General features: G+C 44.7%; 1 protein-coding gene across 1 annotated transcript in view; it reads left to right on the top strand.

The window, feature by feature from the left end:
- The window catches only part of LOC141084892 (sialoadhesin-like), a 78,316-nt gene that overhangs the window by 8,784 nt on the left and 46,487 nt on the right, over positions 1 to 23,045 (top strand). The window contains exons 3-5 of the mRNA XM_073569846.1: positions 658 to 748; positions 20,115 to 20,181; positions 20,857 to 20,936. Coding sequence (XP_073425947.1) covers positions 658 to 748; positions 20,115 to 20,181; positions 20,857 to 20,936 — 238 coding nt within the window. The remainder of the gene's footprint in view (positions 1 to 657; positions 749 to 20,114; positions 20,182 to 20,856; positions 20,937 to 23,045) is intronic.

Genomic DNA, 23,045 nt, shown 5'->3' with positions numbered 1-23,045 from the left:
CTACCAACGGCCGCCATTTTGCTGAATTCACGCAGAAGTGAATTAAAAAAATTAGAATTTTGCTGAATTTGGATCTTTGCAATATTTTATTAGAATTCAATTTCAGTTAAATAAATTTCCTAATATATATTGGTACACAAAAAGAAATGTAGAGCTCCATCAACAGAACAAAAAATAAATATTGAACATGATTAAAAAAGGCAATGTAAGTGGTTTTACAAAGTTCAGAATTTCTTTAAACTAATAAAATAAATTCATGTTTAGCATCACTGTCATTGTACTGACCAAAAAAAAAAATTGTGTTTCCAGGTCATATTTGCTCCAAAATGAATGCCAATAAACAAACCTTCCCCAAAAAAAAGTCAACATTTTGGGGGCTTATTTCAACTTACGGTATTTCATTTTTTATGTTTTTAGTAAAGTATATGGTAAAATGAATGTTTTCATTCAAACTTGTCCTACAAAAATGAACCTTCAAATGGCTATGTCGATAGAAGAGCAAAATAAAAAGTTATGGCTCTTGTAAAACGAAGAGGAAGAAACAAAAATTGACTTCATCCTTAATTGATTCATTTAGAAAAACTTTAAAAAAAATTATCAAGTAGTAAAACAATATGTGCTTCCTACTTCCTCCTTCTCTTTTTTGTTTTCTTACAGGTAAAATAATGGATTTAACTTTGATTCTTGGGTCAATTGCTGGAGTTTTCCTTTTGCTTTTTTTAATTCTGATCATCTACTTTTGCTTAAGGTAATAAAAACTTGTGTTATCCCCTTTATCCCCAAGGGTGGTTTGCATGTTAATGACCGGGCCAATTTTTACAATTCTGACCACTGTCTATTTATGAGGTAATAACTCTGGAATGCTTCCATGGATCCCGGTTATTCTATCGTTGTTTTCTTGTGACATATTGTACTTCATGATAGTGGTAACATTTCTTTGATAAAACTTGCATTTATTTGTGAAAAAAATGGAAATTTGGTGAAAAATTTTGAAAATTTTGCAATTTTCCATAGTTGAATTTTCATGCCTTTAATCACAGAGATATGCCACATAAAATACTTATTAAATAATATTTCCCACATGTTTACTTTACATCAGCAGAATTTTGAAGCCAAAATTTTTTTTGTTAGGAAGTTATAAGGGTTAAAAGTTGACCAGCGATTTCTCATTTTTACAACATCATTTTTTTAGGGACCACATCACATTTGAAGTCACTTTGAGGGGTCTATATGATAAAAAAAATACCAAAAAGTTAAACTATTCTAAAAACTTCACCCCTGAAGGTGCTCACAACCACATGCATGAAGTTTATTAACCCTTCAGGTGCTTCACAGGAATTTTTGGAATGTTTACAAAAATTGAACTTTTTTTCACAAAAAATTTACTTCAGATCCAATTTTTTTTTATCATTACCAAGGGTAACAAGAGAAATTGAACCCCAAAAGTTATTGTGCAATTTCTACAGAGTACACTGATACCCCATATATGCAGGTAAACCACTGTTTGGGCACATGGCAGAGCTCAGAAGGGAGGAGACCCATTTGACTTTTTAATATAAAATTGGCTGGAATTGAGATCTGACGCCATGTCGTGTTTAGAGCGCCCCTGATGTGCCTAAACAGTGGAAACCCCCCACAAGTGACACCATTTTGGAAACTAGACCATCTAATGAACTTATCTAGATGTGTGGTGAGCACTTTGAACCCCCAAGTGCTTCACAAAAGTTTATAGTGTAGAGCCGTAAAAATAAAAAATCATAGTTTTTCCACAAAAATGATATTTTCACCCCCAATTTTTATTTTCCCAAGGGTAACAGAAGAAATTGGACCTCAAAAGTTGTTGTGAAATTTGTCCTGAATTTGCTGATACCCCATATGTGGAGGTAAACCACTGTTTTGGTACATGGCAGATCTCAGAAGGGAAGGTGTGTCAGATGACCCACTGGGAGAGCCTATGAGGTGCCAAAAAAGCAGAACCCCCCCATAAGTAAGCCCATTTTATGAACTACACCTCTCAATGAATTCATCTACGGGTGCAGTGATCATATTGACACCATTGGTGTGTCACAGAACTTTATACCATTGGGCAGCCATGTGGAGAGACTCGGGAGGAACGGACCACTATTTGCCTATTTAAGTGAATGGGTCTGTGCACATGTCAGTGTGTTTCCACAGACCGTGTGACCGTGGGCAAAACACACTGACATGTCCGTTTTTTAATGTCAGCACGGGCCACAAAATATCCAGCACACGTGCATACTCGTAACACACATTGATGCCATCCATGTGACAAGCATCGGCATCGGGGAAGAAGCGTTATAGTAAGTGCTGTTCCCTGACGCCGGTTGCTTAACATAGCTCTCATCATTCTCCCCTGCTTGTGCCGATCACCAGCAGAGCAGGGGAGAATGATGAGAGCCGTGTTCAGCACCCAGAGCCGGGGAACAGCGCTTACTGTAATGCTTCTTCTCTGGCGCCCGTCCTTATGATACTGATGCGGCACACACATGCCATGCATGTGCCTCAAGTATTATACACACGGACACTGACATGTCCGGTACCAGAAATATCAGCACGTGTGAAAGAGGCCTTATAGCGGGTTTTTCTGTTTAGCTGCTGTCACACACTAAAAGACGTTTATTGGAAAAAATAGTTTTTGCATCACCACATTTTGAGAGCTATAATTTTTCCATATTTTGTCCCACAGAGTCATGCGAGGTCTTGCTTTTTGCGGGACGAGTTGATGTTTTTATTAGTATCATTTTTGGGCACATGACTTATTTTATTGCTTTTTATTACTATTTTTGGGAGGCAGAATGAACAAAAACCAGCAATTCATGAATTTCTTTCTTGGGGGGCGTCTATACCGTTCTATGTGTGGTAAAATTGATAAAGTGGTTTTATTCTTTGGGTCAGCACGATTACAGCAATACCTCATTTATATCATTTTTTATGTTTTGCCGCTTTAATACAATAACAACTATTTAATATAAAAAATAATTATTTTTGTATCGCTTTATTCTGAGAGCTATAACTTTTTTATTTTTCCGGTGATGGAGCTGTGTGGGGGTTTGTTTTTTGCGGAACAAGAAGATATTTTCAGTGGCACCGTGTTTATTTATATCCATCTTTTTGATCGTGTGGATTCCACTTTTTGTTCGGCGGTATGATGATAAAGCATTGTTTTTGCCTTGTTTTTTTTATGGTGTTCAGTAAAGGGGATAACTAGTGAGACAGTTTTATAGGTTGGGTCGTTACAGATGCAGCAATACCAAATATGTGTTCTTTTATTGTTTAGATGTTTTTTTTTCTTTCAAATATTTATTTAGTGATAGAATAAATATTGATTTTTTTATTATTTTTTATGTTTTTAGAATTATTTTAATTTTTTTTACTTTATTCTAACTTTTACACTTTGTCCCACTATGGGACAATCATTTTGTGCAGGCTGATCGCTTCTATAGCATGCAGATGAAGCAGCTTGTGCATGCTATAGAAGGTGTCAGCGCTGCACTTACTGCACTGACATGAGAGACTTCCTAACATGCACTGCGCATGACTGGGAAGTTTCTCAGCTCTGGTAACACGGATGTCGTCATGACGACATCAGGTTACCATGGCAGCGATCGGGAGCCCGCATCATGCCACGGGATCTCCGATCCAAAGCAGAGGGGCTGTCAGCCCTCTACCTGCTTCAGGAATGCTGCAATCATGTTCGATTGCAGCATTTCGGGGGTTCAAGTGCTGGGGGTGGTCTGTGACCACTCCTGGCACTTAGTGCCGGGTGTCAGCTGTGAGAATCAGCTGACACCCAGGCGCGATCAGCTGCACACCACCCTTGTGTGCGGCCGATCGCTGAAACATACTATTCCATCCATGGTCAGACAGACCCAGGGCACATGGACGAAATAGTACGTCTGATGTCAGAAAGGAGATTAAAACATAATTACCACTGTTTTAAAAGTCAAATCAAGGAATGTTTGTAAGCTTTTCCCTTTCTGTCTCAACATTATTGAAAATGCCTATTTAAATACGAAATTTGAACAACAACACCCATTTTCTGGTATGGTCAGTGAAACGGAACCACAATTTAATGATTAGGTGACTTACCAAATTTCCAGTACAGAGTGGTTTTGGCCCCTTTTACCTCTTAAGAGCGAAAAAAAACTTCCTTTTTTTACACTCCTTTTTTCAAATAGCCAAAACTTTTTTTTTCGCAGAATAAGTTGTAGTTTTGAATCACACAATTCATTTTACCTAATAAGGTAAGAGAGAATGGATAAAATAATCCAAGTGTGGTGAAAGAGTGGAAATAATGCAATTCTCCTCTATTTTTTTTTTTGGTGGGAGGATTTTTAAGGCATTCATTGCAAAAATAACTTGACAACTGACATCACTGGGGATGGGTGCTGGCACCTGAACTGTCACCTTGGCCCTATTGCGGCACTTTAATGCTGCTGTTGGTGACTGACAGATGCATTTCAGAGATAACTAGAGCGATCAGTGGTAATGCCAATTGCTACAGTTAAAGGAAGATAAACACAAGGAAACAATGGAGCATACAATCCATATTAATAAGGTCTGAAAGGATGTCAGTATAAAAATAATTTTAATAATACAAATGCATATAGACAGACCACAAATAGTTAAATTACGTGATAGACAAATACAGAGCTTAAATAATGAGAATCAAGGTGCGGCAGTTATAGAAAAAACGTGCCAATCCATATACACAAGGTATGGGTGAAGATCTCCATATACTGTATACAATTATATCATAATGATTTATTTTTAAAAACTAAGTAGATAGATCACTGCTGCTTGTGCAGCATCAAAACCAGTAACTGGAGAACCAATAAAGTATTAACCATTCCTCAATGACTTGTTCCCTAATGGTACTCAGCACTATACTGCCTCCACCAAACACATTACTGGCTATATTGTCCATGGAGGAGGGGACAAGGTAAAGGTGGATAAATTGCATTACTACATACCCTTGCTTGTGTCCATGTACAGGCACGCACCCCTGTGCGTGTGTCGCGGTAGCTTCCTCGGGGGGACCAGAAGAAGCTACCGCGAAACGCGCGTAGGGGTGTTTGGTGGAGGCAGGATAGTGCTGAGTACTAGAGTTGAGCGACTTTTGTTTTTTTAGGGTCGAGTTTCGTTGCGTGAAACCCGACTTTTCCAAAAGTCGGGTCGAGCAAGATCGGCCGATTATAGGGAAAAGTCGGGGTCGTCCCGAAACACGAAACCCAATGTAAGTCAATGGGGAATAAAAGTCGGCAGTGAGAGGAGGACAGGAAACACACCAACAGTGCCAAAAGCATCAATTCTTGTTACTGAAGCTTGTCAACCTTAATTAACTTCATAATACTAGTTACGCACTGAAAAATGGGGGTTATTTGGCTAAAGTTGTGGGGGGGGTAGGGCTGGCTCCAGGTTTTCATGTGCCCTGGGCGAAAGAGCGCCCCTTTAACACATACCACAACTCATCATGCTCCGATACGGCAGAGAAATAGCGGTATAGTACAATGAAAAATACTTCACTTTTTACATCTCATGACGAGGCCCATCTATTTCTCCATACAGAATCATTGGTCCCATATAATGTTTGAAACAGTATATGATGAGCTCCACATAATGCTACAGTATATGTTGGTCCCCATGGATGAAGCTCCACTGTCTTATGGGCCCAAATAATGCTCCAAACATAATGGGCCCCATTTCTAATGCTCTAGTGTATAATGGGCCCTGTAAATGCTGCTCCAGTGTCTGATGTCCACCTTTGGAATGTTCCAGTGTATGGTGGGCCCCATCTATCATTCTCCAGAGTATAGTGCTCCCCAAAAATTGCTGTCCCAACATTGAAAACAATCAAATAAGTCTCCTCGCTAGGGAATCCCTGTACTAGTCTGGACTCCTCGTCGTCCCCATCTTCCATCTCACTGCACAGTATTTCAACCTTGCAAGTGCTGTGATCCTGAGCTAGCGGGGGGCCCACTCGTTGGCGACGGCACTGGCCTCTGATAGTACGGTGGTGTGTCTGATGCCCCGCGGTCCGAGTCCGGCTTACTAGAGGGACACGTGAGGCTCTGGCACATGAGATTGGCCAATAACTGGTGTGTCATGCCCTTACATGTCCGTGGCTGCATGTGCGCTACACTGAAAAGGCCAGCGTTTGTCGCTTACAGGTGCAGATAACCCGCTGAACAACGTTAGTGATGGGGATCACTGATTACAATTATTATTCGCGAACGATGATTTCCCAGTAAGTGCAGGTCAACCGCAGTTCCGGAATTAGGCCTAACCGTCATTCGTGAAAAAATGAAAAACTTACGTGTGCAAACCACAGGTGCTGTAGCTTGCTTAACAGCTCGCCAGCCGTTATCACGCCCAGTATGGATTACACGTGATTGCACAAAGGTGAGAAAGGGTACCGTATCCCCGGATAACATGTATGGATAGCGTACACATTCAAAAGATATGTCTATACATCAGGAGGCAGGCTCAGACGGTGTTAGGCCCAGTATGGCTTGCACGTGATTGCACAAAGGTGAGAAAGGGTACCGTATCCCTGGATAACATGTATGGATAGCGTACACATTCAAAAGATATGTCTATACATCAGGAGGCAGGCTCAGACGGTGTTAGGCCCAGTATGGCTTGCACGTGATTGCACAAAGGTGAGAAAGGGTACCGTATCCCCGGATAACATGTATGGATAGCGTAAACATTCAAAAGATATGTCTATACATCAGGAGGCAGGCTCAGACGGTGTTAGGCCCAGTATGGCTTGCATGTGATTGCACAAAGGTGAGAAAGGGTACCGTATCCCCGGATAACATGTATGGATAGCGTACACATTCAAAAGATATGTCTATACATCAGGAGGCAGGCTCAGACGGTGTTAGGCCCAGTATGGCTTGCACGTGATTGCACAAAGGTGAGAAAGGGTACCGTATCCCCGGATAACATGTATGGATAGCGTACACATTCAAAAGATATGTCTATACATCAGGAGGCAGGCTCAGACGGTGTTAGGCCCAGTATGGCTTGCACGTGATTGCACAAAGGTGAGAAAGGGTACCGTATCCCCGGATAACATGTATGGATAGCGTACACATTCAAAAGATATGTCTATACATCAGGAGGCAGGCTCAGACGGTGTTAGGCCCAGTATGGCTTGCACGTGATTGCACAAAGGTGAGAAAGGGTACCGTATCCCCGGATAACATGTATGGATAGCGTACACATTCAAAAGATATGTCTATACATAGGGAGGCAGGCTCAGACGGTGTCAGGCACAGCATGGATTTGACGGCCCAGACTGCACAGCGGAGGAGCAGGGAGAGGTAAAGATTGCAAATGCTGGGGCCCTGCCCAAGCAAGGGGGGCCCACTCGTGGGCGTCGGTACTGGCACTGGGCCCCTCATAGTACGGCGGTCTGTCTGACGGCGGGTGTGCACCACCACCGTCAGAGACACTTGATTGCACTATGAGAGACCCTGTGACAGTGCCCGCGCCCAAGAGTCGGCCTACCCACCTGTCCAGGGCAACGGCACTCGCACGGTGTCGTGCGCTAGGTGGTGACCCCGGCCATGGGGGGGGAGGCAGCACAGTTAGGGAGTTTTAGAAAGTGGCATATGTTGATGTTGGACATTCAGCTGATGCAAAAGGCGAAATAGGTCAAGTCCCAGGAAGAGGTGGACCAAAGCAAGCCATTTTTCTGTCACCCTATGTGTCATCAGGGGAAGGTGGGACAAAATCCTTGGAAACCCATGCATGGTTCATTTTAATGAAGGTTAGATCATCCACATTTTGGGTTGACAGACGGGTCCTTTTTCTGTCAGGATTGATCCAGCTGCACTGAAGACTCTTTCCGATAGCACACTTGCAGCTGGGCAAGCGAGCTCCTGTAAGGCATATTGTGCCAATTCAGGCCAGGTGTCCAGTTTAGCGGCCCAATAGTCAAAGGGGAATGACCTGTGTGGGAGAACATCGATATGGGAGGAAAAGTAGTTTGTAACCATAGTTGACAACTGCTGTCTCCTGTCACTTTCCATCGATGCTGTATTACCAGTTGTGTGAGCGGTACTTGAAAAATCAGTCCACAACATTGTCATGAAACCCCTGTCTCCAATGCCACTTCTGCTGTGTGCACCATGAACACCTCTGCCAAGCTGCCCCCGGCCCGTGCGGCTCGTGTGAGAACCATCACCGCTGCTGTGTGCTGGGAATGCCTCAAGCAACCGATTTACCAGAGTTTCTTGTTTATTAGCCAATATTAGGTCAAGGTTCTCCTGTGGCATGATGTTTTGTAATTTGCCTTTATAGCGTGGATCCAGGATGCTGGCAAACCAGTAGTCGTCATCGTTCATCATTTTGGCAATGCGGGGGTCCCTTTTTAGGATCCGCAAGGCATAATCTGACATGTGGGCCAATGTTCCCGGTGTCAATGATGCATTGCGAGTGCTGGTTGGAGGAGCACTTTCTGGCAAATCCACATCCCTCCAGTCACGCACAAACCCTGTACCAGACCTTGCCACGCCAACATTTTCACTTGCCCCACGAGATGCATCCTCCTCCCCTAAGTAATCATCCCCATCATCATCCTCCTCCTCCTCTTCTTCCTCCAACTCGTCCAGGAGAGGTCCTTGAGCAGACAATGGCTGAATGTCATCAAGGATTCCCTCTTCCTCCTCGTCAACATTGGCTGCAGACGCCTGCTCCTTAAGGTGCGTCAAAGTTTGCATGAGCAGACGCATAAGTGGGATGCTCATGCTTAGGATGGCGTCTTCTGCGCTTACCAGCCATGTGCATTCCTCAAAACACTGAAGGACTTTACAGAGGTCTTTCAGCTTCGACCACTGCACACCTGTCAACTCCATGTCTGCTCTCAAAGTGCCTGGCCGTGTATCCTCCCACAAATGCATTATGGCCTGCCTCTGCTCGCACAGCCACTCCACCATGTGCAGGGTGGAGTTCCACCTTGTTGCAATGTCAATTACGAGGCGGTGGTTGGGAAGGTGGAGCAATCGCTGCAGCTTCTGCATACGAACGGAGTGTACAGGCGACCGGTGGATGTGCGCGCACAGTCTTCGCACCTTATGGAGCAGGGCTGTTAACTCCGGATAATTTTTGAGGAAGCACTGCACCACCAGGTTCAAGGTGTGAGCCAAGCAAGGTATGTGGCTGAGTTTTGAAAGGGCTATGGCTGCCACAAAATTACGGCCGTTATCACTAACTACCTTGCCTGCCTCAAGATGTACACTGCCCAGCCATGACTCAGTTTGTCGCTTCAAGTACTCGGCCAGCACCTCGGCGGTGTGTCTGTCGCCCAAACACATCATCTGCAACACAGCCTGCTGACGCTTTCCACTAGCTGCTCGATAGGGGGACACCTCGTGTGCAACAGTGGCAGCTGCAGATGGAGTGCTCGTACGACTGCGCTCTGTGGACGAGCTTTCGCTTCTGGAGGAGGAGGAGGAGGAGGGTGGAATGCCTACAGCCAACTGTTTCCTATACCGTGGGCTAGGCAGCACTGTCCCACCACCGCTGTCCCCTGTGGACCCTGCATCCACCACATTAACCCAGTGCGCAGTGATGGACACGTAACGGCCCTGGCCATGCCGACTGGACCATGCATCAGTTGTGAGGTGCACCTTTCCACTCACTGACTGTTTGAGTGCATGGACAATGCGGTCTTTCACATGATGGTGGAGGGCTGGGATGGCTTTGCGAGAGAAGAAGTGGCGACTGGGTAAGTCATAGCGTGGTACTGCATAGGCCAATAGTTCGCGGAAAGCTGCGCTTTCCACCAACCGATAGGGCATCATCTCAAACGAGATTAGTTTGGCAATGTGGGCGTTCAAACCCAGTGTACACGGATGAGAGACTGAGTACTTTCTTGACCTACTCATAGTGTCTGGGAGGGTGAGCTGGACTTGAGAGCTGCATATGGTGGAAGTAGCGGTGGACAGGGCGGACTGAGAGAGGGTTGATGATGGTGATGGAGTTGGTGTTCTTTCTGATGGCCTAGATTCAGTATTTCATTGATATAACAGTGGGATTCCCTGACTGCTGTGGCCTTGCAACGACACCTCAACATTTGCTGCTGTGCTAACCAGTGGGCTTACAGTGGGGGAAACAATGTAGCGTTGCTGACTACCTTCTTTGTGATCAGTTGCACATGTGGCACTTGAGGTTTGGTGTTGTGTCCACGCTTGCAAGTGCATGCTGGTTAAATGTCTAAGCATGCAACTGGTATTCAAATTTTTCAGATTTTTCCCTCGGCTAAAGGTCTTTGCGCACTTCTTACATATAACCTTGGCCTGATCATGAGGATTTTGTTCAAAAAAGTGCCACACTGCACTCTTTCTACTTTGGCAGACATTTTGCGGCCTAGCACGCTGTGATGTTTTGACCCTCTGGACAAGCTGTCCAGCAACTCTTTTGATTTTTGGAACCTGTCTTTGGAGTGCTACGGGCCTGCCAGATAACAGCTGTTGCGATGTCGATGTCTGCTGTGGATGATCCTCATCTGAGCAATTGGAAGCAGCACCCTCTTCCCCCAATGGATGCCAATCTGGGTCAACAACTGGGTCATCCATCACCTCCTCTTCAATGTCATGTGCATCTTCCTCTGTGTCACCGTGTATGGTGGTATAGTGTGCGGGAAGGGGCACCTGAGTCTCATCAGGGTCAGAATCTGGCTCTGTACACTGCGAGGACAATGTAGTGCTCTGAGTGAATGTACCAGCAGAATCATCTATCAGCGGCTGTGCATCAGTGCACTCCATGTCAGATTCATCTTGGCCTGGGTAATTCACCATTTCACTTGATAATCCAGGCATGGTATGTGAAAACAGCTCCATGGAGTAATCAGTAGCATGGCCTGCGTCATCCTTCAATCTTGGTTGTGGTGAAGGACACAAGGAAAGGTGTGGTTCATGAACATGAGCCTCCAATGAAGACTCAGTGCTTTTACTTTTTACAACTGAAGAAGAGGAGGCGATAGAGCTGGAGGCTGAGTCAGCAATGTATGACAAAACTTTTTCCTGATGCTCTGGCGTTAAAAGCGGTTTGCCAACTCCTAGAAAACTAAGCCTTCGAAGCCTTATGGAGCCAGACGATGACGCAGGCTCAACACCTCCTGCATTCGGTCCTATTTTGCTTTTGCCACTACCATAAGATCCACCACCAACACCATCATTACCAGCTGCCAACCCCCGCCCAATTCCACGGCCTCTTCCACCAGCCTTCCTCATTTTTGGTAGAAATGTAGACAAAATCCAACAAACTATATAGTAATGTAAAACAAGGTACAAGGTGTCTATAGGACAGGGGAGATTTAGATTTTCTGCAGAAACTTGTGGACCTTGGACACTTGGATTGTGTGAGGCCCACTGAATATCAGGGTTCTATGTCACAGGCTCGATGGCACAGGTGTGAAAAAAGTGACTACAGGATAAGTGAGATTTTGAATTTCTGCAGACACTTGTGGACACTGGACACTTGGATTGTGTGAGGCCCACTGAATATCAGAGCGCTATGTCACAGGCTCGATGCAGCAGGTGTGAAAAAAGTGACTACAGGATAAGGGAGATTTTGAATTTCTGCAGACACTTGTGGACACTGGACACTTGGATTGTGTGAGGCCCACTGAATATCAGAGCGCTATGTCACAGGCTCGATGCAGCAGGTGTGAAAAAAGTGACTACAGGATAAGGGAGATTTTGAATTTCTGAAGACACTTGTGGACACTGGACACTTTTGGATTGTGTGAGGCCCACTGAATATCAGAGCGCTATGTCACAGGCTCGATGGCACAGGTGTGAAAAAAGTGACTACAGGATAAGGGAGATTTTGAATTTCTGCAGACACTTGTGGACACTGGACACTTTTGGATTGTGTGAGGCCCACTGAATATCAGAGCGCTATGTCACAGGCTCGATGGCACAGGTGTGAAAAAAGTGACTACAGGATATGGGAGATTTTGAATTTCTGCAGACACTTGTGGACACTGGACACTTGGATTGTGTGAGGCCCACTGAATATCAGAGCGCTATGTCACAGGCTCGATGCAGCAGGTGTGAAAAAAGTGACTACAGGATAAGGGAGATTTTGAATTTCTGCAGACACTTGTGGACACTGGACACTTGGATTGTGTGAGGCCCACTGAATATCAGAGCGCTATGTCACAGGCTCGATGCAGCAGGTGTGAAAAAAGTGACTACAGGATAAGGGAGATTTTGAATTTCTGCAGACACTTGTAGACACTGGACACTTTTGCATTGTATGAGGCCCACTGAATATAAGAGCGCTATGTCACAGGCTCGATGCAGCAGGTGTGAAAAAAGTGACTCCAGGATAAGGGAGATTTTGAATTTCTGCAGACACTTGTGGACACTGGACACTTTTGGATTGTGTGAGGCCCACTGAATATCAGAGCGCTATGTCACAGGCTCGATGGCACAGGTGTGAAAAAAGTGACTACAGGATAAGGGAGATTTTGAATTTCTGCAGACACTTGTGGACACTGGACACTTTTGGATTGTGTGAGGCCCACTGAATATCAGAGCGCTATGTCACAGGCTCGATGGCACAGGTGTGAAAAAAGTGACTACAGGATAAGGGAGATTTTGAATTTCTGCAGACACTTGTGGACACTGGACACTTTTGGATTGTGTGAGGCCCACTGAATATCAGAGCGCTATGTCACAGGCTCGATGGCACAGGTGTGAAAAAAGTGACTACAGGATAAGGGAGATTTTGAATTTCTGCAGACACTTGTGGACACTGGACACTTTTGGATTGTGTGAGGCCCACTGAATATCAGAGCGCTATGTCACAGGCTCGATGGCACAGGTGTGAAAAAAGTGAATTGTAGAATTGGGCAGAATAGGAATCTCCCTAGAGTGTAGGTCTGTAAGAACGGAACAAGTCCTCCACTTATCCTTCCACAGTGACACACAGATAGCTTCACTGTGGCTGTGATAACAGCCGTTACACGGTACTGTGTGAGGAGCGTACACCGCTGTATGGTGTGACTAAATGCACGCTCAGTACCTCAGCAGGACAAAAAAAAAAATTGGGATTGCTTTTAAAAAAGCAGTTTGCAGAGCAGTGGGGAAACAGCAATGCAGCTGTCAGGAGGCCTTAGACGGCAGCCTAACAACCAACACCGCTGATCCACCACAATATAGCCTCCCCTTGCACTGCACACACAGTGACTGGTGTGTTGCACAGGCAAAATCGCTAGCAGCAGAAGCAGTTTTTTTTTCTTCTTCCCTGCCTAACGCTCTCCCTACAGAATCAGCAACCTCTCCCTATGCTAAGATCGGCAGAAGTAAGATGGCGGTCGGCGTGCACGCCCTTTTATAACCCCTGTGACGCCCACCAAAGCAAGCCAATCACTTGCATGCCCTTCTAAAAGATGGTGGTGACCCCTGCCTATGTCATTACATTGCCCACAGTGTCCGTGGATCCTGATTGGCTGAAAAAGAGCGCTAAACAAACTTTTGAAACGCGACTTTGGCGCGTAAGTCGCCAACCTCGTGGCCGACCTCATCCTAGGGTCGGGTTTCGTTTCATGAAACCCGACTTTGCCAAAAGTCGGCGACTTTTGAAATTGTTCGACCCGTTTCGCTCAACTCTACTGAGTACCATTAGGGAACAAGTCATTGAGGAATGGTTAATACTTTATTGGTTGTCCAGTTACTGGTTTTGACGCTGCACAAGCAGCGGTGATCTATCTACTTAGTTTTTAAAAATAAATCATTATGCTATAATTGTATACAGTATATGAAGATCTTCACCCATACCTTGTGCATATGAATTGGCACTAGTGTTGAGCATTCCGATACCGCAAGTATCGGGTATCGGCCGATACTTGCTGTATCGGAATTCCGATACCGACTTCCGATATTTTTTCAATATCGGAAGTCGGCATCGGAATCGGAAGTTCAAAGTTGATTGACAGCCTGACGTCATCATGATGCGTGGTGTGTGCGCATCATGATGCGCCGTCATTTCGGGCCTTCCGGGGGTCTCTGCCGGCCTGCCGGGGGGCTGTGCCGGCCTGCCGGGGGGCTGTGTTTACTGCCCGGGGTCTGTACCGGCCTGCCGGGGGGCTGTGCCGGCCTGCCGGTGGTCTGTGCACCCTGTGGGGGTCTGTACCGGCCTGCCGGGGGGCTGTGCCGGCCTGCCGATGGTCTGTGCACCCTGTGGGGGTCTGTACCGGCCTGCCGGGGGGCTGTGCCGGCCTGCCGGTGGTCTGTGCACCCTGTGGGGGTCTGTGCTGGCCTGCCGGAGGGCTGTGCCGGCCTGCCGGGGGGCTGTGCTGATGTCCGGGGGTCTGTGCAAGCATCGTCCGATGGGACTACAAGTCCCATCTGGCGATGCCTGCTACCATGACAGTGATTGACACATTAGCCAATGATGGGACAGTAGTAGTCCCATCATCCGGCTAATGTGTTAAATGTTAAAAAAAAAAAAAAAAAAAATACTACATACATACTACATGCATGCTACATACATACTACATGCTACATACATACTACATATATACTACATGCATGCTACATACATACTGCATGCTACATACATACTACATACATACTACATACATACTACATATATACTACATGCATGCTACATACATACTGCATGCTACATACATACTGCATGCTACATACATACTACATGCTACATACATACTACATACATACTACATACATACTACATACATGCTACATACATACTACATACATGCTACATACATACTACATACATACTACATGCATGCTACATACATACTACATGCTACATACATACTACATACATACCACATATATACTACATACATACTACATACATACTACATACATAACACATATATACTACATACATACTACATACATACTACATACATACTACATATATACTACATATATACTACATGCATGCTACATACATACTACATGCTACATATATACTACATACATACTACATACATACTACATACATACTACATGCATGCCACATACATACTACATGCTACATACATACTACATATATACTACATGCATGATACATACTGCATGCTACATGCATGCTACATACATACTACATACATACTACATGCTGCATACATACCACATATATACTACATACATACTACATACAATACATTCATACAATACATACATAGACATACAGTACATATAACATAGAGTAACATACTTACCAATACTTGTCACATTGTTCCCCGAAGCCATTGTCTTTTATGGAATAAATATTAACATAACAAACCACAAAAATACTCACCCACGATCCGAAGCAGTCCACGAGTGTGTCCCACGACGATCTTGGGTAGAGAACTGCAGCATCAGCTGTTGCTGCCGTTCTCTACGGGCTGCAGGAATCCAATGACGGAAGGTAGGTATCCTTCCGCACTGTATTCCTCCGCCACTTAAAAAAAAAAAAGTCCCTAGTCTCACTTTATGCCATTGCTGCGTGGGAATTTCCCACACAGCAATGGCATAAAGTGAGACTAGGGACTTTTTTTTTTAAGTGGCGGAGGAATACAGTGCGGAAGGATACCTAGCTTCCGTCATTGGATTCCTGCAGCCCGTAGAGAACGGCAGCAACAGCTGATGCTGCAGTTCTCTACCCAAGATCGTCGTGGGACACACTCGTGGACTGCTTCGGATCGTGGGTGAGTATTTTTGTGGTTTGTTATGTTAATATTTATTCCGTAAAAGACAATGGCTTCGGGGAACAATGTGACAAGTATTGGTAAGTATGTTACTCTATGTTATATGTACTGTATGTCTATGTATGTATTGTATGAATGTATTGTATGTAGTATGTATGTAGTATATATGTGGTATGTATGTAGCATGTAGTATGTATGTAGTATGTATGTAGCATGCATGTAGCATGCAGTATGTATGTAGCATGCATGTAGTATATATGTAGTATGTATGTAGCATGTAGTATGTATGTAGTATGTATGTAGTATGTATGTGGTATGTATGTAGCATGTAGCATGCATGTAGTATGTATGTAGTATATATGTGGTATGTATGTAGCATGTAGTATGTATGTAGCATGCATGTAGTATATATGTAGTATGTATGTAGCATATATGTAGTATGTATGTAGCATGTAGTATGTATGTAGTATGTATGTAGTATGTATGTAGCATGTAGTATGTATGTAGCATGCATGTAGTATATATGTAGTATGTATGTAGCATGCAGTATGTATGTAGCATGCATGTAGTATATATGTAGTATGTATGTAGCATATATGTAGTATGTATGTAGTATGTATGTAGCATGCATGTAGTATATATGTAGTATGTATGTAGCATATATGTAGTATGTATGTAGCATGTAGTATATATGTAGTATGCATGTTGCATGCATGTAGTATATATGTAGTATGTATGTTGCATGTAGTATATATGTAGTATGAATGTAGCATGTATGTAGTATGTAGTATGAATGTAGCATGTATGTAGTATGCATGTTGTATGTATGTAGCATGTAATTTTTTATTTTTTTTGTACATTCAACACATTAGCCGGATGATGGGACTACTACTGTCCCATCATTGGCTAATGTGTCAATCACTGTCATGGTAGCAGGCATCGCCCGATGGGACTTGTAGTCCCATCGGACGATGCCTGCACAGACCCCCGAAGCCTGCACAGCCCACCGGAGCCTGCACAGCCCCCCTGGCAGGCCGGCACAGCCCCCCGGCAGGCCGGCACAGCCCCCCCGGAGCCTGCACAGCCCCCCGGCAGGCCGGCACAGCCCACCGGAGCCTGCACAGCCCCCCTGGCAGGCCAGCACAGCCCCCCGGCAGGCCGGCACAGACCACCGGAGCCTGCACAGACCCCCTGGCAGGCCGGCACAGCCCCCCGGCAGGCCGGCACAGCCCCCCCGGAGCCTGCACAGCCCCCCGGCAGGCCGGCACAGCCCACCGGAGCCTGCACAGCCCCCCTGGCAGGCCGGCACAGCCCCCCGGCAGGCCGGCACAGACCACCGGAGCCTGCACAGACCCCCTGGCAGGCCGGCACAGCCCCCCGAAAGGCCCGTACAGACCCCAGAGAGGCTGTACAAGGGAAAAACAGGATTTTTCTTATTCCGATACCGGAAGTCCCATAGACTTGAATGGGACTTCCGGTATCGGAATCGGCGATACCGATACTTTTTTTTAATATCGGGCGATCCATTCCGATCCGATACTTTGAAGTATCGGACGGTATCGCTCAACTCTAATTGGCACATTTTTTCTATAACTGCCGCACCTTGATTCTCATTATTTAAGCTTTGTATTTGTCTATTACGTAATTTAGCTAATTGTGGTCTGTCTATATGCATTTGTATTATTAAAATTATTTTTATACTGACATCCTTTCAGACCTTGTTAATATGGATTGTATGCTCAATTGTTTCCTTGTGTTTATTGGTTAGGAGGAGCTCCATAGGGTATTTACCCAACCCTCGGTAAAAGACTAGGATTTTTTTGTAAAGTATGTACTCTGTACTTGAGATCGTGTTTCTCTTTTTAGTTAAAGGAAGATGCTGGATATATAATATAGCCAACATATGGCCTGTTTGGAGCAGGCTCAAGTTTTGAGCAGGAGCGTACATAGAAATCATGGGGCTCCATAGCAAAAGTCTGATTGGGACCTCCCCTCCCCCCAAAAAAATTCACATGTGCAACTACTTCCATCCTTGCTCAGCATACACGGGTCTCTCTGGCTGGAAAGCTACGTCAACAAGGAGGCATGGCGTCCTTATGCAAATCCTGCCAGAGAATTCAGCCGGGAGCAGTGCCGGACTAGAAAGGAGGAGTTAGGAGGAGTCAGGTACAGAGTGATGGCGGCGTACACGTTTATTTAAAGGCACACGACACAGCACAGCCCAGGGATGGACACAGACAGCTTGGGGCCCCTGTTCAAGAAATATGTCTGGGCCCCCTCCTTTTATGGCAACAAAGCTACATATATATAAATAAATATCTATCTATCTTTATTTATCTCATTCTCCACACATACATGTATATACAGGATATTACATAGTCTGCTTTATTAGGTATATTGCTGTCCTTTATACAGTGCCCTCTCTTGCTATGTAAATCACTGTCCCTTACATATTGGATTATAAAGAACCTTGTGTTTTATTACATACCATCCTCTCTTGTTAAATATATAACAATCCCCCACACCCCTCATTGTCTTCCTCCCCCCGCATTCCATTATTGTCCTCTACCCCACCCCCAGTATTGCCTTCTCCCCCAGCACCCCCATCATTGCCCTTTCCACCACCTCTATCATTGCTTTCTCCCCACCACCCCATCATTGCCCATTCCACCACCTCCATCATTTCCTCCTACCCCAGCAACCCCCATTATTGCCCTTGCCACCACGACCATCATTGTCCTTTCCACCACCATTATCATTGCCTTTTCCCCACCACCCCAATCATTGCCCATTCCACCACCTTCATCATTGCTTTCTCCCCACCACCCCAATCATTGTCCTTTCCATCACCTCCATCATTGCTTTCTCTCCCCATCACCCCATCATTGTCATTCAGACCACCTCCATCACTGCTTTATCTCCCACCACCCCCATCTTTGCCCATTCCACCACCTCCATCATTTCCTCCTCCCCACCACCCCATTATTGCCCTTTCGACCACAACATCATTTTCCTTTTCACCACCTCCACCATTGCCTTCTCCCCCATCACCACCATCATTGCCCATTCCACCTCCATCATTCCTCCTCCCCCACCCTCCCATTATTGCCCTTTCCACCACTCCCATCATTGCTTTCTCCCCCACCACCCCCATCATTGCCTTCTCCCCCACTATCTCCATCATTGCCTCCTTCCCCACGATCCTCATCATTGCCATTTCCTCCACCACCACCATCATTGTCTTTTCCCCCACCACCCCATTTTTGCCCATTCCACCACCACCGTCATTTCCTCCTCCCCACCACCCCATTATTGCTCTTTCGACCACCAACATCATTGTCCTTTTCACCACCGCCATCATTGCCTTCTCCCCCCACCACCACCATCATTGCCCATTCCACCACCTCCATCATTTCTTCCTCCGCCACCCCCCATTATTGCTTTTTCCACCACTCCCATCATTGCTTTCTCCTTCACCACCCCATCATTGCCTTCTCCCCCTCACGCCATCATTGCCTTCTCCCCATTACCCCTATCATTGCCCTGTCCTTCACCTACACACACAGACACGCACAGCACAATTCACTTCTCTGCACATTCCCTCGCAGCGCTGTGCGTGCATGCATGCATGCATGCACACACACACCACCGCTCATGTCTACACTACACACACAGCAGACAGCACCTGTTACCTCTCCGCACACTCTCGCACAGCCACAGCATCACCGTTGCTGGCAGCTTCTTCTCACTGGCACAGCGACCACGGCGCTGAATGATGATGTAGTCCAGCCGCCCTGCTGACTGCTATGTGAGACAGGAAGCGCGGGCAGGAAGCAGGATGGATCTCTGCAGCTCCACTGCCATTTTAGGGATCTCTCCCTGCCCACCGCACAAGAGGGCAATCTGGCCAGGGGGCTGCCAGAGCCTTGGGGCAGGATAAACAGACCAGATTGCCCTCATTGTTAGCCACCCTGCAGGGGCCCCGCACCGGCGGCACATACAGTATGTCCACCCTTGGCACAGCCGTTGCGGTCCGACTCTGGTGGGCCCCCTCACCCTTCAGGGCCCCATAGCAGTCGCGTAGCCTGCTGCCATTGGCAGTGCGCCACTGGTATTGAGGCTGCTCTAAAGTCCGAGACATGTTTCATGATGTAATACACCATGGAGCATTAAGGTGTTAAATCACTCACTGCATGTTATATACAAATACATCAAATAGGTTTTAAAATCATCATTTTGGCTATCCAAAATCTTAAGTATATGATCAGCTTTGAAAAAAGATAAAAAGTGTTTACACTCAATAAATTAAACCTGCATTTTATATCTGTTTCCTCTAGTTTTGCAGGACGTGTAAAACCTTTAGATTTAAATTTTTCAATTGTGTTATTTTTTATAGGCGGAACAACAAGCCTGCTTCTCCAAGCTCTCCGATTCATGGAACAATATCTAACGTACCTTACCAAGTGAGTATTTTTGCATGGCCGATGTTTGGGTCTTTTATTTGCATGTCTATTCTATTTGTTCTTCAATATATTGTTAGTAAATTGTCCAATGGAAAAAGTTAAATAAAAATATTTTTTGTGATGCTGAGTTACTTCTCTCGAACAAGCTATGAGTTGGGGAATTCAGTGAGTTTGATGTCAAAAGCCAGGACGGGAAGAGACAAAGATGTACGTAGTCAGGTCACAGTTTGGAGTCAGAATTCCAAGAAGGAAGCAAATCAAGACATAAGGACTAGGCAAATTATTGGTCAGAGGGAAATCCAAGGTTGGGCAACAAAGATCAAAATGTAAGAACTCAGAGCAAACACATACCACTTTGGGTAAACTACAACTGTCAATGTTTTAACCTTTGCAAATCCAGCTAAAGAGCCAGGTAATCACCCAGAAGAGGTAACATCTGGAGGAAACCTCACAGGCCCAGCCAGATTGGACAGCTGAGCTGTCATTTGCAATCCTGACAGCTCAGCAAGCCACTAATCCTATAGGGCAGTTGAGATGTTAGTCAGAGAGTCCTTAGGACACTGAGTAATTGAAACATTTTTGCTGTGTGTATTTAATAAAATATTTCTGTATTCATCAAAAATAAATCTTTTCTGGTTTGCATTGTTTTTCTGTTTTTGCATCCCTTTTCTATAGTACAGTACGGGTAAAAATGACAATCAGTATGGAAATATCCAAAGTAATCACCAAGCAAACTCATCTTACAGAAGATCAGAGTGAGTTTATTTTTCAATTTGTTAATTAATTTATTCCACTTTATTAGGTTTCAAAAAGTTCTTGCTCCATTAAAAAGTGCCACCACTAATAATAACTAGCAACACTAATCTAGTGAAGACCTAGCCCAACTAAACACATATATTGAATTTTGCCAAGGTGCCAGTCCCACATTATGAAATGTACCCATTTATTAGCGACTCATTATGATATAAATAAGCAAAGAGAATCTGAATAAATTATACCATTAAAAATCAGTACAAAATTTTATTATATCAAGAAATATAATAGTGTTGAACACTTAACAATTTCAAAGCTTTTATGGGTATGTATATAGATTCGTAATCATGATCCAAGGTAAAAAAGGGGACTGAGGACAAGGCAAGAACAAGATGGTTTGTGTCAAACTGTTAGATGGTATAATTCTAAGTATATATCAAAGAATGTGATTAGTATTGGTGAAAATATATATGTAATTAAAATACCTCCACATTTATCGACTTACACTCTGTTGTCCCAATAGGCAACATACCTTTCGTGTTATTAAGGTGGGGCATAGACAAGCGTCAGTCACATTACTCAGAACCCTTGTTTGGACACATTGCAAATTTGCAAGAAAAAAGGAGGTATTGGCAATATTATGGTATTTACACATGATTACCCCTGAGGAGGCGACACTACGTGAAACGTACATTGGTGAACGGAAACGATGTCAAGGCAGGATACAAATCATGGGTAAATACCATAATTAATACTAATACCACCTTCTTCTTTCTTGCAAATTACACAGCTCCTCCATGCGCTAGTGTGAAACTAGCCTTAGATTGTCCTGGCAATATGTGTCCCTTACTTTCTTCTTATACTATTGTTTGAGTTTTATCTGATTTTTTTGTTTGGGCTCTTTTAGCTTCCAATTCACTCTTGGGAACATTACTTAAAGCTCAGTTTGATTTTTTTACGTTGGGGCAGCTGAAATACCAAATGCAGCTTGTCCTTCATACAAGATCCATGTCTAGCATTTCATTCAAATTGGCTAAAGTAGTCAACCAGCGACTGTGTTCTAATGATGTTTATTGGTCTAAGCAGTTGGACCATCACATATAGTAATGGGCGAGCACTAAAATGCTCGGGTGCTCATTGCTCGGGTCAAGCAACTTGGAATGCTTGGGTGCTCGACCCGAGCAATGAGCCCAATGTAAGTCTAATGGAAACCCAAGCTTTTTTGCAACCCCCCCGGCAGTCATTTTAGGGTCTAAAAACGTTGGAAATAATATAATAATAATAATAATTTTTATTTATATAGCGCCAACATATTCCGCAGCACTTTACAATTAAGCGGGGACATGTACAGACAATAAATTCAATACAAGTTAAGACAATTCAAACAATGACATTAGGAGTGAGGTCCCTGCTCGCAAGCTTACAATCTACAAGGAAATGGGGGGACACAGTAGGTGAGAAATGCTTGTTAATTCAGGTCTGGCAATTATAATAGGGATTTTCATATAAAGCTGCATGATCCGGTCATCAGCCTGTGTGTTTAAGTGCAATAGACAAGTATCAAGTGCAGTTATCATGTGCATGAAGGGTGTGGAGACAGATGAATAGTAGGGTGCAGATTCAGAATAATATTTGGAAGGAGGGAACAGGGCAAAGTTAGCTTGCTGAGTAGTTGATGTGATAGGCTTCTTTGAAGAGATGGGTTTTCAAAGCGCGCTTGAATAGGTCAGGGCTAGGTATCAGTCTGATCGTCTGGGGAAGTGCATTCCAGAGAGCTGGAGCAGCACGAGAGAAGTCTTGGAGACGGAGGTGCGAGGTTCGGATTACGGGGGATGTTAGTCTTAGGTCATTTGTAGAACGGAGGGCACGTGTAGGGCGATAGACAGAGATGAGAGAGGAGATATAAGGCGGTGCAGAACAGTGGAGAGCTTTGTGGGTGAGAGAGATGAGTTTATACTGGACCCTGTAGCGAATAGGTAGCCAGTGTAATGACTGGCACAAGATGGAGGCATCGGTGAAGCGGCTGGACAGAAATATGACCCTGGCTGCCGCATTCAAAATGGATTGGAGAGGAGAAAGTTTGGTAAGAGGGAGACCGATCAGAAGAGAGT

The sequence above is a fragment of the Dendrobates tinctorius genome, unplaced genomic scaffold (genome assembly GCF_039654945.1).
Source record: "Dendrobates tinctorius isolate UK_male_01 unplaced genomic scaffold, ASM3965494v1 ptg000028l, whole genome shotgun sequence".
Classification (NCBI taxonomy): domain Eukaryota; kingdom Metazoa; phylum Chordata; class Amphibia; order Anura; family Dendrobatidae; genus Dendrobates; species Dendrobates tinctorius.
Note: the sequence above shows the minus strand (reverse complement) of the source record. Positions and strands in the feature narration are given on the sequence as shown.